The 17,936-nt window shown below is 48.0% G+C and overlaps 1 protein-coding gene across 1 annotated transcript in view; it reads right to left on the bottom strand.

Moving 5' to 3' along the window:
- The window catches only part of LOC119437299 (visual pigment-like receptor peropsin), a 442,111-nt gene that overhangs the window by 22,740 nt on the left and 401,435 nt on the right, over nucleotides 1–17,936 (bottom strand). Inside the window, exon 5 of the mRNA XM_037704357.1 lies at nucleotides 11,614–11,845. Coding sequence (XP_037560285.1) covers nucleotides 11,614–11,845 — 232 coding nt within the window. The remainder of the gene's footprint in view (nucleotides 1–11,613; nucleotides 11,846–17,936) is intronic.

Raw genomic sequence — 17,936 nt, 5'->3', positions numbered from 1 at the left:
ATTTTCGAATTGGGCAAAGTCAACCTTTTGGGTGTGGACCTCGGCATTCATCTGCCTGGTGGCTGTTCGAAGGATTTCGCAGTGCCAGCCGCAGCAGGTCCAGCGCCGGGAACGTGACGTCATCACTTGGTTACGTGAGTTTTGCTACCATCGGATGTTGAGGCCGGACTTGCCGCTTCATGGAGCATGCTTTCGGATTAGAAAGCAACCGAAAGGAATCGCCTCATGTGCTCTGCTTACATTGATGGGGCTACAGGATGCAATTCTAATGATTCGGTAACGCCAAAAATAGAAGTTATTTGCATGTGGGTTTATTCAAGCACATGTTTGGTCTACAAGCCCTCCGCAGAAAAAAAGAAGAAAAAAAGCGTTGCAAGTTTATGGCCATGCCGCGCACAAACTCATGGAGCCGGTACTTCAAGAAATTAATCGGTGATGCGCCCTACATTTACACCTGTGTGCTTTGTGCTTATGGCAAATAACCTCCTCGCTACGTTGAAGTGGCTTGTCTCTGACAAACATGAGAAGACAACAGTGTTCCAACATGATACAAAAGACACGCCTAGAGGTGGCACTAGCTCCGTTTTCTCCTTCTTGCGGCAGGCAACCAGTCTCTCCGTTAGCTCCCCGTTGTATTCACTGTCACCGTTGTGGCACTCACATTTGAGAGAACAGTGCCAGGCATCGAGACGATGGATACATTCGATCCCCTGCGGGTGCCGTCTGTAATGAGTGTGGCGTCCAACTCTTCCTCGGCGTCCGAGCTGCTAGCATCTCTGTCCGCTTCGTCATGACCTGTCGTCGACTGACTGTCTCCCGCCAGGGCAGTCTGTAGCGCTTTCGCCAGCAAGATTTTCTTTGTTGTGGGCGAGCCGGAAAGGGAGGACACGACTGAGGGCGCCGCGCTGAACACCCGATGCATAGCAGCGTGAAACATCGTGTCGTTACCCTCACCACGCGAAGTGTTGTCGCTCTCGAAGTCATCGATGCGGTTAACGAGCGGCTGCGGCGCGGAGGCGTTCTCACTTGCCGGCTCCATTGCTTTCTCCACGGCGGCCAGTTGCGTGACGGAAGAAGTGTTGTCAGCTAGCAGGAGGTACATCGAGTCGTTAGCCAACTGCTGCTGCTGGATCTTGGCTGCGTTGCTGAGGTTGACCAAGACCGGCGAGGCATAGCGGTCTGAAGGCGTCGTGTCGGCTGACTTGCCTCTGTGTCGTGACATTCCAGACGTCGACGACGGCGCGCTCAGGTATACCACTTGCACCTCGTCAGGTCGCGTGCTATTGGGGTGGTGAACGGGTCGCTTGACGTGCACGGCCTCCTTGGCGGCCTGCGGCACGGCAGCCACCGCTGGCGGACTCTGAACGGACTGCTGGTTAAGGTACTCGCGGTACTGGTCCAGGATGGCCACGAGCTCGTCGTTGCGCTTCAGCGAGAAGCCGAGTAGAAGGAAGCAGCCCATGACGATGCAGGCCATGACAGCGATGACGGTGCAAATGCGAGACCTGGACGTCGACTCCTGCTGCACCTGCATGTCCGCCATGGCCACGGGATCCATACTGGCCTCTGAAGAGAAGAGCGCAGCCGGCGTTCAGAAGGACCTAAACGATGCCTTCATCGTTGGACGCGGCGTACGAGTTGCGGCGGCCAACGAGCGTTACAGGGCGCGGTCACGAGCGTCGTCCTCTTCTTTGTCGCCGCTGGGAGCACACCGGCGCCGCCTACGTGCAAAATTGCGCTATGATGTACTTCGGGGTGTGGTAAACACTAAATGTGGATTGCAGGACGCCTCCATATCATTTGAACCCTAGCGGTTTCACACATGGTGATCGAGGTAGGTCTGATTTGGCCAATGACGGCTGCCATGAAGTATTGTACTCGTCCCGTCCTCGATGAACATCGATGAAACACCGTGGAAAATTCGGTGTGTTTAACGGTCCCATGTGGCTCATCGGCCAGGACTTGGCTTGAAGAGGAACAATCGAATGGTAGATATGAAGATTTCTCACGAAGATTGTCTAAAAATGTCCGAAATAGCCACAGTTTCCCAGAAGTATTTGCAATAAAGAAGGAAAACAATTGAAGGTTTAATTATCATCATTAACATTTGCATCAACATAGAATGCACAGGGAAAACGACCGCAAGAACTAGCTCACCACAAGAAGTGGTACAACGACTGACTTCAAGAAGAAAAGGACGCACCTACGGCACAAGAAGACAAAGATCAAGCAGAAAAAAAAGCAAGCTGCAGTGATAGTGGGTATGATCCATGCTATAGAAGAAGAAGAAGAAGATGATGATGATGATGATGATTATGATAGAAGCAAACCAACCAACCAAGAGTACGGTGATTGAAAAGCAAGACGGTGGTGATAGAATACAGTCTTCACACGAAACGGTTTTAGGGAAAAAATAAAGGGGTAATAATTTTAAAAATGGGCATGGAAATTACCATAGATAAACAGGACAGGTAAATAACTAGTATTATTGGCCACATACCAATCGGAAGGCCAACGCAGTTGCTTGGAGACTAATTAGGGCGGACGTCGGTCATGACGGAGTGCAGTACGGTTACAGAGCTCCAATATGTCAAAACGAATGCGCAACCGTCTAGCCGACGACGCATGCACTATTGCACATTGGGATCTGTACCTACATATTTTTCTTCAGCTCGGAAATGGCGACGAAGATTTTAGTTTGCGTTCATCTCCTGTTCGGCAACAACAAGTGGTCACGGAGTGACTCCGTGAGGAAGCAACGTGACAATTCGGCGGATCCCAGGCTAATGTGGAAATCGGTGTTGAGCAAGACTTCCTTTGGCGTTTGCGCAAACGTTAAAGCAAGTGTCATGCACGGATAACTCTAATGACGTTAACATTTGTACAGAATGACGCAAATGGAATGTATTTCTTTGTTTGCCCTCTGTCTGTGTCTCATACCCACTATGGGTGGCTTTGGTGTCGCGCTGCTAAGCCCGACGTTGCGGGATCGAATGCTGGCCGCGGTGGCCGCAATTCGATGGGGGCGAAATGCAAGAATACCCAGGTACAGTGCATTAGGTGCACGTTAAAGAACCCCCCGTGGTCAAATTAAACTCAGAGTACCCCACTACGACGTGCCCCATAATGCTATGGTGGCTTTGGCACGTAAAACCCAGAATTTAATTAGTACCCAATTAGGGGGGATTGGGCAAGATGCGGATGGGTGTAAATTTACGCACTTCTACCTCTTCAATTTTTGTTGCAGACTTATTTACTTCTTGTGTCTATGGCGTCGAGCTGCTGGGCACGAGGTGTTTGATTCCGGCTGCCGCGGCTTCATTCCGATGGCGTCAGAATGCGAAAGCGCTTGTGTACTTAGATTTGAGTGCACGTTAAAGAGCCCGAGGTGGACAAAATAATCCGGAGTTCTCCACTACGGCGTGCTTTATAGTTAGATCGTAGTTTTCGCACCTACAACCCCACAATTTAATTAATTTATTCGGGCACATAGCCAGTGGCACATTCCCAATGGCATACGCAGTGTCCCAAGTCGTCTATTCGGGCACGTGCCCATTTGCACAACCCAGTGGCATTTTTGTTGTCCACTGCGCAATACAGCAATGCATTTTTTTCTTTTTTTTTGCGCGAGCAATGCTCTCCCTGTCAGTCGTCATGTGGCGCAGCAAAACACTTCGGTGAGCGCTAGGACTCGAATTCACAGCACCTTGCCTCGGTGTGCGCCGGTGCAAGAGTGGCGTCTGAGCCGCACGCAGACCGATACCACCTTCGCAGGCTGCTGTCGTTCGAAACTGATCCCACGAACGGGACAGCGGGCTAGCGGAGCCTCTCCCACGTGATCACCCGTGAAGAAAGCTGGGTGCCTGGCCGGGGGATGCTTGTGCCCGATTCTGGTAGGTGTCCGGCGGTGGGCTTCGACCGAACCACCTTCCGCAGCCGAAACCGACGCCCTAATGCTGTGGTACAAACTTGTATTAGAAGTTGCCGTAGAAGTAGTAATTTTACTCAACCGAACGCAAGAAGTTGTCGTGGTGAAGTGGCAGGCTCCACAGATAATCCTACTCTTCATAGGCATATATTTGTTGCATTTCTTTTATTTATTTTGATAATTTTGTTTCCAGTTGCTTTTTAGTGTATTCTATTTGAAAACTGGATGGTACGCCCCCCTTATGTAAAGCCTTCGGGCCCTTAAGGTGCAGTAAATGAAATGAATTGAAATTGAATCTTCGGGTTCAGTAGTAAAACAATTCTAAAATCGAATTGAAGGGAAACTGAGACATCCACCCAAATGTAGCAATTGCTACAATGGAAACCCAACCGGGTTCCTCGAAAGAAAGCCTCGCAGTTGAAGAAAAATTCGTCCTGGTCCGGGACTCGAACCCGGACCAGGACGTCATACACTTGCCTTTGCTTCGAGTTGTCGACAAATTCGACTTCGCCCTGCCATCTGCTAGCCGCCTGGTTAGCTCAGATGGTAGAGCGGCTGCCCCGGAAAGGCGGTGGTCCCGGGTTCGAGTCCCGGACCAGGACGAATTTTTCTTCAACTGCGAGGCTTTCTTTCGAGGAACCCGGTTGGGTTTCCATTGTAGCAATTGCTACATTTGGGTGGATGTCTCAGTTTCCCTTTTATTACTTATCTCCACCTAGCGGATTTCCGCTGAACTATTACGTCAATTCTAAAATCTCCGTTGTGAAGTCAATTCCGTTGTCCGTTTCGCATATTGGCCATATCTTTAGGGCCATTTTAGAATCTGTGACTATGACACAGAATCTCTATGGCTGCCACATGCAGAATGGTATCTTTAACGATGCAGAGTTTGGCTGACGTTGATGGCGGCACTCGCTCGAGACTTAACGTGAATCGCTGGCTTGTAGGTCATTTATGTCTGTTAATAAGACAATAAAACGTTGTGAAAAAGCCGACGAATAATGTTGCGAACATTTGCAACACTATCAAATCACATCAGATAATAACTAAGGAGAATCTGGCTCTCATGATTCAACTTTTTATTAGCTCATACCAGCTGCAGCATCTATCGACTCCAGCGCTTGATCATTTTGAAACAGCGTGCTTATAAACGTTCCAGTGGGCTCGCAATGACGAGACGAGGGACAACCGCTCATACAAAAAAGAACGGCTGTGTCAGTGAAGCGCGTTTCTTGGCGCCGTTCGCACTGTATATGGGATCCTACATATATGAACACTTACGAATGTTATCACAATAACCGCAAAAGGAAGACATATAATATGGTGGTTTTCTGCGACAGCCCACCTTCCCGCTGTAGTGAGCTTTTAACTCCATGAAGGAAGAAAGGGCATGATACTACACGCAAAAAAGGTCAGGCCACAACATAACTTTCTAAGGCTTAAAAGGCTTAAAACAGCTAATCCCGCAGGATGCCGATCCAATGTGGGTCTCTTCCAGACAAGAACGCGCAACTAGAGCAATCTGTTCAATTTTCGCCACTACCTAACTATAGAGCAAAGAGCTAAAAATATTTAATTAGTGCTCTACATCAGCCAGTGACTCCTGATTTCAGTAGGTAACAACTGCGTTAATTGGGGATTAAAGTCTCAGCCCTATCCTAAAATGTTGTTAACATCGGGCCGCCGCGCTAATCGCTAATGGCACCCGAGGCTTACTATTTAATAAGCTATGGATGTAAGCTTACGTCTGGCGCTTATTAGCTTGTGCAAAGTATGCTTTTTGGTAAATGCCTTATGTAATAACATGAAAATTTTTGTCTTGAAGAATTCCTATACAACTGAGATGGAAAATTCGTTATGTAATGATGGTTGCGCGCATTTATAGAATAACCATAGAGTCGCCAAATTGTTTTGAAATAATGTCGTTATAGGAAGCTTACAGGTGTTTGATGAATGGCTATAGGGCTGCCGCGCTCTCGCTCACCTTGACGACCTTCTCCACCCGCGATCTCCCTCCTCCTTGTCGCGTACTTCTTCAGAGACATGTGGGCACTACGACGATATAATGAATGTCACGTGGGCACACGTTTCTTGTATGGGATTACCACGAGTCTGCGGTTTTCGGCTACCCGCTGTTGCCGCGCTGCCTAGGCCGTGCTGCTGCGAAGTTGGTGCTGTGCCGCGATGGACTCCGCACTACGCGCCCGTCCATCTCGAAAAGTTCGCTAGAATAATGGACACGCATGGCGACGCACCGTGCCAACGCACCACCATAAGATATCAAGAAGTGCTGTCGCAGCCCTCATGGTACAGGCAAGGCGCAGGACGTCATCCTGAGTCAGCCGGTGTCGAGTCTTCTATCAAGTCTAACGTCGCTTCCAATAAGTGCCTTTGGCAAGCAAGCAAATCCCTTCTCCGGCTCTTGTCACAGTGCGGACGTGTGCATGAATAGGTGCGGTGTTCTTTTGGTTGATCACAATGCCAAACATGAAAATGTGGGAGAACATGATGTAAGAACGACTGTCCACGAAATACGACTGATGGGGCACCAATCAGAACACAAATCAAAACACGGTCGTGGTTGGCACATAGACAGGAAAACATGCTAACGAGGCGAAATCAGTTTATGGCGCTCGCCAAACAAGCTGAACGATTAGGAAGAGGGGATGTTAGTGAGCGAATGTTCACGCGAATGAATTTGTAAGCGAATGTTCGCGGTAGTTTACGCAGCTGATTAAATGACTAACCTTACTTCATATAGCTAGCTGTCTAATAATTTGCTATCGCAATCAATGCTTCGTCTGTCGAGCAAAACTGTGACCTTTTTATTTACACCGCATTTTCATGTTCCGAGCATCGGCGCGCTGCTCGGTGGTAATGATGATGATGATGATGATGATGATGATGATGATGATGATTTATTGGCATCCCCTTTGAAACGGGGCGGCGACAAATAGTCACCAAGCCTGCTTGATTTAATCAGGTATACTATACATGTTCTTTATCTAGCATTTTTGTATACCTCTCATTATTTTTCTTTTTCAAAAATTTACCTTGTATCGCTGCCTATGATTTTAAGAGATCAGGTATCCATCTTTTCCCTGCTTTTTTTCCACCAGTACTCTAATCGTCTCTTGATGATCTCTACGGCTGATCTGTTTATGTTTCCTTCCACTTTAAACCCAAGCGCTTCTGGGAGTTGCACGTTACCTACGGTTCTCGCTGGGTGGATCCCGTCGCATTCCATTAGGATGTGCTGAGTGGTCTCTCGATCTTTACTGCAGCATATACATGTCTCATCTAGTTCCGAATATTTGTTCCGATATGTTTTCGTGCTTAGGCAACCGGCTCGAGCCTCAAATAGCAAGGCACTGCCCTTTGTGTTATCGTACAGATTTTCCTTTCTAATTTCTTTCTTCTCATTCTTGTAAATCTCCATTGTCCTTTTCGTTTCCATTCTTTGCATCCAATTCACGGTCTCTATTTCTCTCACTTTCTTTCTGATGACCCCTGGTTGTCTATTTACAGTTTCGATTATCCTGTACTTGGTTGCCAACTTCCTTGACCTCTTCCTCCATTCTGTGTCCACGCTTTTCATGTAGAGATACTTGTGCACTTTAGCCGCCCATTCATTTTCATCCATGTTCCTGAGCCTTTCTTCAAAACTAATTTTGCTTTGTGCTTCTCTGCCTTCAAAAGAGGCCCAACCCATGTCACCATGCACTGCCTCATTTGTCGTATTACCGTGTGCTCCAAAAGCCAATCGGCCTACTGATCTTAGGTTAACTTCCAAACCCGCCAATATATCCGATCTTAAGCATATAATGGCATTTGCGAATGTTAGCGCGGGCACCGTTACTCCTTTCCAGATTCCACGCACCACCTCATACTTATTGTGGCCCCACAGTGTTCTGTGTTTCATTATTGCTGCATTCCGCTTCCCCTTTATTTTCAGATTATCTTGGTGGTTGCTTGAGTAATTCTTTCCTTCATTTATGTGTACGCCGAGGTACTTATATTGCTTCACTATGGGTATTACTTGCTGTTGAATTGACACCACGAAGTTACTCGTGTGTTCATTAAAGATCATAATCCCTGATTTCTCTGTGCTAAACTTAAGGCCTAGATTTGTCACTGCGTTCCCACAGATATTCGCAAGTATCTGTAAATCTTTTTTATTGTCCGCTAGTAGCACAATGTCGTCTGGGTACATCAGTCCAGGGACATTCTGTTGCACCATTTGTCCATTACTCATGTAGGATAAATCAAAACCTAATTCGCTGTTTTCCAGTCGTCTTTCTATGGCCTTGACGTAAAGCGTGAACAACAATGGTGACAAAGGGCATCCTTGCTTCAAACCTTGGTGAATTCCCACCATTCCATTTCCTTTTCGGCCTTCCCATGCCACTTGTACTTGGTTGTCTCGATATATCTCCCTCAGCAGCTCCACGAAATCGTCATCTATGCCTTCGTATTGAAGAATATCCCACAACAATTCCCTGTCTACGTTGTCATAAGCTCCTTTAATATCTAGAAATGCTATCCATAAAGGTCTTTTCTGAGCCACTGAAATCTCTATGCACTGAGTTAGTACAAACATATTGTCTTCTAAGCGTCTGCCTGGCCTGAACCCATTCTGTAGTTCCCCCAATACATCGTTTTTCTCCACCCACTTCGACAGTTCTAATTTTATGGCTTGCATTACCATTCTATATATCACCGGCGTTACTGTAACTGGCCTGTACGAGCTCGTCTTATCCTTATCTCCTTTGCCTTTGTAGATGAGATTCATCTTGCTTTCACGCCATCCAACGGGAATATTCTTTGTTCTAATCACTTGCTCTATGGCATTAGTCAGTAGTGCCTTGCTTTTTGGACCGAGGTTTTTGATTAGCTGTATTGGGATTTCATCGGGTCCTGCTGCCGTGTTGTTAGGGACATTTTCTGCTGCCTTTTTCCAATAAAAGCTTTCTATGCTAAATTTTGATCTCTCAGGCCTCTCTATTGTTGCTGGATCTGTTGCCTGAACTACGCTTTTTCTCGTGCCGAAATTATTCCTGATAACGTCTGTGATGTACCGCAGCGTATCATCGCCTTCATAGATGTTACCGTCTTCATCCCTTATAGCCGTTTGCGAGTTTCTAGTTGGAGCTCCGAGTGCTTTTATATGGTTCCAGAATCTTTTTGGGGCGCCTTTGTCTTTTTTGTGAATGTTAATTATGCACCCAACGCTCACTTGCGCATTTAATTTTCTCTTGCACGAGCTCACTCGAAACCCTATTCTTTTCTCGGTATGTATTCCATCTAAGGAGCACCTCTTCTTCTTGTAATCCCAACTTTTTGGCTTCTCGATGAACCCTAGATGCCTCTTTACGCTCTTCTATAGCTTGTTTAATTTCCTTGCTCCACCACTTACGTGGTTTCCTCTTTCCAATCCAACAATTGTTTTGCCGTGTCCGCCTTATTTCATGCTGCATAACGTCCACCAGTTCCTTATATTCCAAGACTGCTGTAGGAAAAGCCTCAATTTTCTTCTCTATGTTGTTTGCGATCTCTCTTATTTGCTCGTCAGTCATTTTTAAAAACTCTGAGGCTATTGGTTCATGTTCTGCGCTGGTATCTCGCCCAAACTTTAATGCTAAACGTATATGATCGCTTCCCAGGCTATTTTTTCCATTTTCGTCTATTATCATTTGGTCTAGTTGTTCGTAGACCATTTCTGAGACTAAGGCGTAGTCGATACATGACTGCCTGTTTCCGCATTGCCACGTTACCTGTCCATGACACTTATTCTCCCTGTTAACTACTATAAGGTTATGTTCATCACACAAATCCAGCACTAGAGAGCCGTTGTAATCAGTATATCCGTCTAAATCGTCCATGTGCGCGTTCATATCTCCCACTAATATCACCTGGCCCGAGTTACTGAACTCATTAATATCGCTTCTAATGCAATCGACCAATTCCTTATTTTTTTCTGTGCTATCACTACCTGTCCATAGGTAAGCTACTCCCAGCCACGTCTTTTTACCTTGCCATGTACCACTAATACATAAACGCTCTTTACATGTCTCGTTTACCCTTCGCCACTTCAGACCTCGCCTAATTAGTACGCCTACGCCTCCGCCTTTCCTTGACCCGGTCATTCTGTTGCACCCTTCCCATACAAAGTTGTCAATAACAGGCGGCTGCTCCAAATCTCGTAGATGCGTTTCGGTCAAGGCGTACACGCTAATCGCTTCATCATTCAGTTGCGTTTGAATTTCCAGCCATTTTTCCTGCTTGCGACCACCCTGCATGTTATTGTAGCAAATTTTACCTTCTCTATTCTTATCCTTTCTGCGTCTTTTCCTGACTCCTGGTCGCCAATTCTGCCCTTTACTGGTGTTTCGCTATGTTCAATACTCAATCCTGCTTCCTGATTGCCTGGGGCCCGCCTAAAAAAGCTACAGCTCGTGCCGCGAATTGACGTGCGACCGGTGTTGCTACACTTTGACTAAAATGTATCCCGTCAACCACAAAAGCGCCTTCGTGGCCTGCTCGGTGCACTTGGTTGATGTCAATGACCGCAAAATTCATTGACCGCTATGGAGGCTGAATAACGCCACCTGGTGTCGCAGACTCACATGCAAGCCGTACCTAACGCCTAGAATTAAAGGTGCTTTTTGACAATTTCGTGACACTATTAAAGGGGCCCTGAACCACCCCTCGGGCTTGGTGAAATAACAAAGTCCGCGGGTAGCATACGCTGCTGTGAAAATCTCAGACAAGTTCTGCTGTCGTACGGGGTCCATGGTGCTCGCAAACGGAGCGCGAAGTCACCTTTCTCTCAAACGCTCTCGTTTCAAAAGACCCCGTGATCCTCGCTCTTTTCCGTATGCTTTATTTCGTAATAAAGCACACTCCAATACAGGGCTGCTATTGGTCGCTTCGGCCGGCTACACCACGGCCGCCGCGACGTGCCGCCACAAGTCCACTGGCTTAGCGCACTGCGGCTCGCTGAGGAAAACCGCGTTTGCCTTACGTTTAGCTCTTCGTAGACACGAAAATCGGAAGCCCAAAATTAAATTTGAACTGCGCCCCACGCTGACGTTGTGGAGGCGGAGCGTTGTGGTCCCGCCCCACTCCGCCGTAGCCTTCGCAGTGCAAGGCATTGAAGGAGGTAGGGGAGCACAACGGAGGCCGTGTTAGATTGCCGATAACTCCGCTTCTGCTGAACGCATTGAAATACTTTTTGCGGCAAAGTGATTCTGAAATAGCCTATTTTCACTTCAAGTGTCTTTCTCCACTTCGATAAAAACTGTTTCAGGGCTCTTTTAAGGTCAGCGACAGCTCAACATGCGTGAAATCACCGCAGCGTTGACGCAGTGGCATTGATAGAAACCCTACAGAAAACGAGCTGCGCTTTAACTAATTACTGCAGATAGCTTTAAAATCTCACTTTTTACACCAAAAGCAGTGAACCCGGCTCCCTAGGTTGATAATGTGCCAATATCACTCGACATGATGTACAGTCACTTCCTGGGACGCTTCGTGCGTAACATGACTAAGGGCTCTATCGGGTACTCCTCTACATCACGATAACAGACACAATTTTCACGTTATCGAACGTTTCCTCCTTAAGAGCAGCAAAGTGGGAGGATACCTCGCACTGTTAACAAGAAATTCGCGAGAAGAGGACCCACCATGGTGACTGAATCTTGGTTAGCCCAGAAGTCGTCGTTCATATCGTTAGGGCGCACCACGGTCGGCTTGGGGACCCGGATGTGCGCCGACGAAGTGCGGTAGCAGACAACGACAATACAGGCTGGCACCAGGAATCCCAGCACAAAGTAGACCACCGTGAACGACTTGTAGCTGGCGTCATTGTGTCGCCAGTCAATCGTGCACGACTGGAACGAAGGCTCCATCCCGTACCTGGGACAGAAAAACCCGGCACACATGAGTAACGCTGAAACTAAACTTTACAACCAGTGGTACCGGTCTCACGCACGGCTGCTTTAATCCTTTCATTTTTTTTCTTCTGTACTTCTTTCTTATACGTAAGTTCGCTACTATGCTCGGGGACAACTTTCTGTGGCTTTGAAGGCAAAACCGCGGAGTCAAAGAGAGCACAAGTAAGGATGCTCCTGAATACAATCCCTCATTCTGGCGAACAGAAAACATAAACAACATACTTTCCTGCTTCAATATTTTCCTGCTTTTCTCATCCGTGTTTGGGAAAATGTGCAACTGCCGGACGTGGATGCTATGCTGATTCAGTTTCGGTTCCAATAATTAAATTGAAGGCGCTGTCAAATTCTGCGGGACTACTCGGCGCAGTAACCCATGTCCCGAAGCGGTGACAATCTTTCTTGATTTGGTGCACTAACCACGTTTCATTAGGCTAAACAGTCCGCCTTCAGGTGCACGTACCAATAAACAAGGAAATGTTCGCTATATCGCTTATTCTAAGTTTAGCATTATTTTGGTATTCGGGGCACATTCAGCATTGTGAATATCGAAACGGCCTTCAAGGCGCAACTTTCGCTCAGAATTGCACTGGAATTAAAAATGGGTTTCCATATCATAATACCACACCAGGCACTTAGCCAACGTGGCTGCCCCACGTGCTTTTCACATGACATGGCAGGTGGATGAGCGTTGTGGGCCAAGCACCTAAGCACTATACCGAAGGTAGCACTATACCGCAGGTAAGACGACCCAGAGCTGCGATAATTTGCTCAACAGAAAAACTGAAAAATGCAATGCCATATCAATGTGTCCAGGGGTGCTATGCAGGATGCGCCGAGTTTCTCGTTCGCACGAGTTTTACTCGAGTTTTCTCGATGGCAGTCAGTGAACGGAGATAGCAAGGAACGTGCAATAACAGCAGGCAAAAAGAAATGTCGAGATAAAGCCGCGTATGACGACATGAGCGCACCCTGCGCGGCACATTTCTTCCGCGCTTCAAGCACAGAAGACTGCACAACAAAACTCGCCAGCGCCGCGTATTCTTATCAGCGTATTATCGCAATTTAGCAATACCGTCACTGTCCCGCTGTCTATCTGTACACTTGCCGTGAGCCGCTTGCCACGCCTTTCTCGGGCGCGTCAAGGGCGTGCCTCCTCTTTCGAGCATTATCTTTCTATCCTCCGTCCGAATGCGAACAGGGCACATGCGGTGCATTCGTGCGCCTACACTTTCCCTCAATCGAATACATTGAAATACAGCAAATAAAATAACAAACATTTTATTTCTTAAAGTATCGGTTTTTCTTTTTGACTGCTATGAATTTGTGATGACAAAAGGACATCGAGTGAATTATTAAATTTTGCACTTTTTTGCCTCGAGTGGCGACAGTGAGGCGAAAGCTTACCAGCGGATAGATTCTAGATTGTCGCCCGCACGAGGGAGTTCATACGGGGAGCAGTCGCCAGGGGCACTGCAGTGCTATTCTCGATAAAGTCGATGCGTTAATGACGCATAAAGTCAGTCATGACAATGATCTGTCTATTACCTGCCTATTAGGGGAATGGCAACGCAGCGCTGCGGCATGTCTGTCCACCGCAGGTGCTTTCACTGAGGCGGCTATTAAGGCCGCCGGTTTACCAACTGAAACGACACTCTAACCATAGAGACGGGGGCAATGACTGTCGCTGCAAAATTGCTGTGCGGTATTGTAGGCTCCGTAGTGACGCAGCACAATGAAAATGCACCAGTTTATCGGCGTGTGCGAAGTCTCCGCGATGCATTGCGAAGAAGAGCGTGCTATCCAGCGACACAATTCATCGCTTGTCCCCGTTTGCCCAGTAAAGGTCCCTCCGTGTGCATGTACGCAGAATTTGAGTGTGTTGTTCACTCCAATGTGCTTGCCGATTGCCTCTGCTGCTGAACTAACAGCGATGGCAGATGAATATCGTAACGACAGCACAGTTATCGCATTTTGGCACGTGAGGGCTCTTGTGTGCAGTTAGGAAATTAGACTTCGAACACAGGAAGGTGTTGCAATAGTTTAGTGTGCCGTGCTTGTTATGAAGAAATGTCATTGCACTGGTGCGTTGGCGCTGACCGCTGACCGTGTTTGCGACACTGCGGGTCCGATACATCACTGATGACAGAGTAGCCATCTCAAATGACAGCTGCGATACATTGTCGTTGGAAAACACTACGCACTGCTCAGGATCGTCGTTCACCGCGGCGCATCGACGCCTTGCAAGCAGCTACAGTGACCTGCCGATAATTATTTGCCGTGTACTACATCACCACAATGCAGGCAATGAACCGTGTTGTGGTGCCATCATAGCCCAAGAAGATATATGCATAAGCCCGCGAAAGTCGACGCTTTTTTTTATAGTGGTGCTCAGTACATCACCGATGACAGTGCGTTCTGCGTGTTTTATTTCGCCGGTCAAGATTGTTAATGCCTCTCAGTTCCGCACCACGTCGCTGTTGCCGAAAAATAAGTTGGGCGTGGCCCAACCGTGGTGGGCGCGCACAAGAGATACATGCCTCATGCGGGGCGTGACCTATGGTTTTGATTGACAGGCGAACTCGTGCCAAACTCGTACATCGCGAAACCCCCCTCGAGTTGAACTCGTGAACATTGCGGCGGCAGCAGCAGCCTGTGTCATCGCATCCAGCGGCAGTAAGCGTCAATATGACCGTCTGGACCCGTTCACCTACATGACCGACGTAGAGTTTCGCGTCATTTTTGCCTTTCCAAAACGTCAGTGCGTTGGCCGTGTGACGAGTTAGGCGAAGGCTCTCGTCTGCGGAGACAGCGTGGCGGGCAAACTGTGTTTCCCGAGCGCAGAGTGGTGTGACTAGGCTGCGGATGAAACGCTCGTGCGATCACTTCAGCTCTCTCCTGTTTCAAGCACTGCTCGTCCACCGCGCCCCAGCCCCAGGCCAAGCCCGGCGTCGTCATCGGAGTATTGGGGCACCTGCGAGCACCTGGGATTCAACCCGGACCAACCAACCTGCGCAGGCGAAGTGGTCACATTATATTGGAAGGCTCAGAATGGACGCCGGGCTGCCTTCCGGTACCACAGCTGCCGAAATCAGTTTTCGCAGTTACACGCTACCGCTGCACTGCACGGGCAGAGAGGCAAAGGAAGTTACTTCGCCAACACGGACCGCCTCGGCCGTCCGAACGACCACCTCTCCACCGCGGCAAACGATTTGGCTCACGTACTGCCTGAGCCAAAGCCTAGACATATGGCTGTTGAAGGAGATGACCGGCGACTTGTTTCCTCTATCGGAACACGCCATCGCCGCCTAGAGGAACTACCCCCGTAAGTTCGCGAGAGACGAGCAGCTGGCGCAACCTCCACTCGGTGTCCCCGGGGAGATAGCGCAAATTGACGAGTGCCTTCTTCGCGGTGAGCAAAAGTACAATCGAGGCCACCTAATGTCGGGCGACAACTTTCCGCTGAGCCGCCAAAATTACGGCGGTGTTAAAGATGGTGGCCCATGGGTCTTCGGCATGTCCTGCGTGACCAGAGGGTTGCTGCAACTTTCAAGGTCGACCGACAAAAGGCGGCGATGCTAGGCGCCATTATTGCGGCCAATATTCAACCGGGGACCATTATTCATACTTACGAATTGGCCGCATACAAATATATCACAAATTTAGTGGATGCTAACGGGGCTATGCCTGAATCTGCATAGGTAGATAGTCAACCACAGCGTGAACATTGCGGACTCCATCACGGGCGTTCACACGCAAAAAAAAGAAAGTTATTGTCAAAAAGTGAAGCGCCACCTCGTCAGCGATGGGTACAGGGTAACTGCACTGATACTGGAGTCCCACTTGGGATGGATGTGGTGGCACTCAACGGCCACGTGCGCTGCAAAGACCCTCTCTTGCGTTTGTTAGAAACCACGGATCGCTCAGGCTACCCAGTATAAAGAGTCTTTCCTGCAGTTGTTAGAAGCCATCACTCGACGCTTGCCAGTATGAAGGTGCATCGCAAAGTAAAAGGAAATAAAGCGTAGTTTTCTGACTCTTGTATGAGTGCTTTCCGGCGTACCTGAGCGCTTACACGGTAAGCGCGCGGCAAACCACTTCTGCGCTAGCCGACGCTCACTTCGTCTCGCAGCCTTACTTTAGCGCGAGCGACGAGCGATCGGTTAAAAGCCCAGTGTGAAAACCAGGCGCACACCAATTTGTGCTCGGAAATGGGAGCGCAAGCACGTAGCGAGCCGCACCAATCCAATCCATAGGAAAGAGCAACGAGCGATCTTTTGAAACCCCAGTGAGAAAACCAAGCGCACACGAAGAGGTGCTCGGAAAAGCTAGCGCAAGTACGTAGCGAGCTGCGCCAATCCAATCCAGAGAAAAAAAGAGGAGGATGAGCGTCCCCTCATGGTATAACGCGAAACGTATTATACCACAAATTTGTCTAATACACATTCAGTGTACATCTTGTAAACTTTAAAATGCTTATAACCCACATTAATGTGACTAATATTATTGTACCAAATGCATTTATATAATAACTTGCTTGTGCCTCGGTGGAACGACAAACAAGTGAAAGAAGGCACGACCATGCACCGACCGTATGATCACGTGAGCCCCAGTTTGTCGACCGCCCATATGGCAACGCCCAAGGGTTGATAGCCACCCAGAGTGAATCTAGATAAACCAATGAAACTGGAGGCGCGCTGGTGGACAAACTTTGTCTTGTTACCATTAGTTCTTTCATCTTCGGGCGTCGCCAGAGCTCGTGAAGATCCCGAGTTTCTTCAAACTCGGCGGCATCCTGCATAGCACCCCAGGTAGCTACAGTTGACAAGGCACCAATGTGTGCATGTATTGAGGTCACTCTTTAAGTAATCGATTATCTTTGCCACAACGTCAAAACTACGTGAGCAGAGACGACACCATGAGTGCCGACAAACAAAAAGTGGCATCACGTCATGACGTCAGTTTATTTATTGGTTATATTGTATACCAGAACGAGTGCATATGTATTTAATACATTACGAGGTTCCAAAGTAATAATTACCGAATTGATAGGAGACATATGTAAGCAATTATGCAGCAAGAAAGGTACAAATGCAGATATTAGGGAAAAAAACAGCTATAGCTGGTCAAAATGACATGGCAGGTGGATGAGCGTCGTGGGCGAAGCACTTAAGCACTATACCGAAGGCAGCACTATACCGCAGGTAAGTACTGTAGCGTTCATAATAACCCAATATAGGTATCAGCCCATAATGAATAAAATATGGCGCACAAATTTGAAGCTCGCGGGAGTATATTGTTGTACTACCCCCCCCCCCCCCAAAAAAAAAAAGAATGCGTGGGTTATATACAGAAAATGTGTTCGCAATCACTTTAAGCACACAGTCATGAAATTGCAATCATTTCATGCACAACATAGGAAGGGTCCTTAATTCAAACCCGGACTTCTACTTTTCAGGATTACGAAACATTTTTAAATGTGAAGAAGTGGTCTCATTTCTGGAGGTAATCTCCCTTCAAACTGACCCACTTAAAGTTTTTCACATGCACACTGAATGCCAGCAGCATAGAAATTTATCGGCTTTCGTCGCAGCCTGCTTAACCTCATCGTCCCTGCTTAAGTGTTGGCCTCCCTGGAACTCTTTCAGCGGACCGAACAAGTGATCGCCAGTTGGAGGAAGGTCATGACCGTATGGCGGATGCAGTAGCTCCAACCCATTGGGAGCCCGGTAAGAGCACATTGCGCGGTGCGCTGTATTCTGGCGCGCTATGTTTTAGATGAAAAGAACGCTCGCGGTACTCAGCACCTACAGTTCCTTCTTGAGTGCAGTGTTTATACGTAGCAGAACTTCACGGTATAGTGCTCATTGTTGATGGTCTCAACACATGGGGACGAAAGCTGTATTAAAGAAATCAGGCAGTTCCAACGCACATCTTGGAATCTATGCGAATCGAAGCTTTCAGTGAAGCGGTTAATCAAATGCTATGAATGTGCCCATTTCATTCCCGCGTCTTTGTTCTAAAGTAAAATCGCGCGCGCGCATGTGCTCTCGGGC

The sequence above is a fragment of the Dermacentor silvarum genome, chromosome 1, assembly GCF_013339745.2.
Source record: "Dermacentor silvarum isolate Dsil-2018 chromosome 1, BIME_Dsil_1.4, whole genome shotgun sequence".
NCBI classification, from domain to species: domain Eukaryota; kingdom Metazoa; phylum Arthropoda; class Arachnida; order Ixodida; family Ixodidae; genus Dermacentor; species Dermacentor silvarum.
The sequence above is the reverse complement of the archived record's forward strand: the minus strand, read 5'-3'. Positions and strand labels throughout refer to the sequence as shown.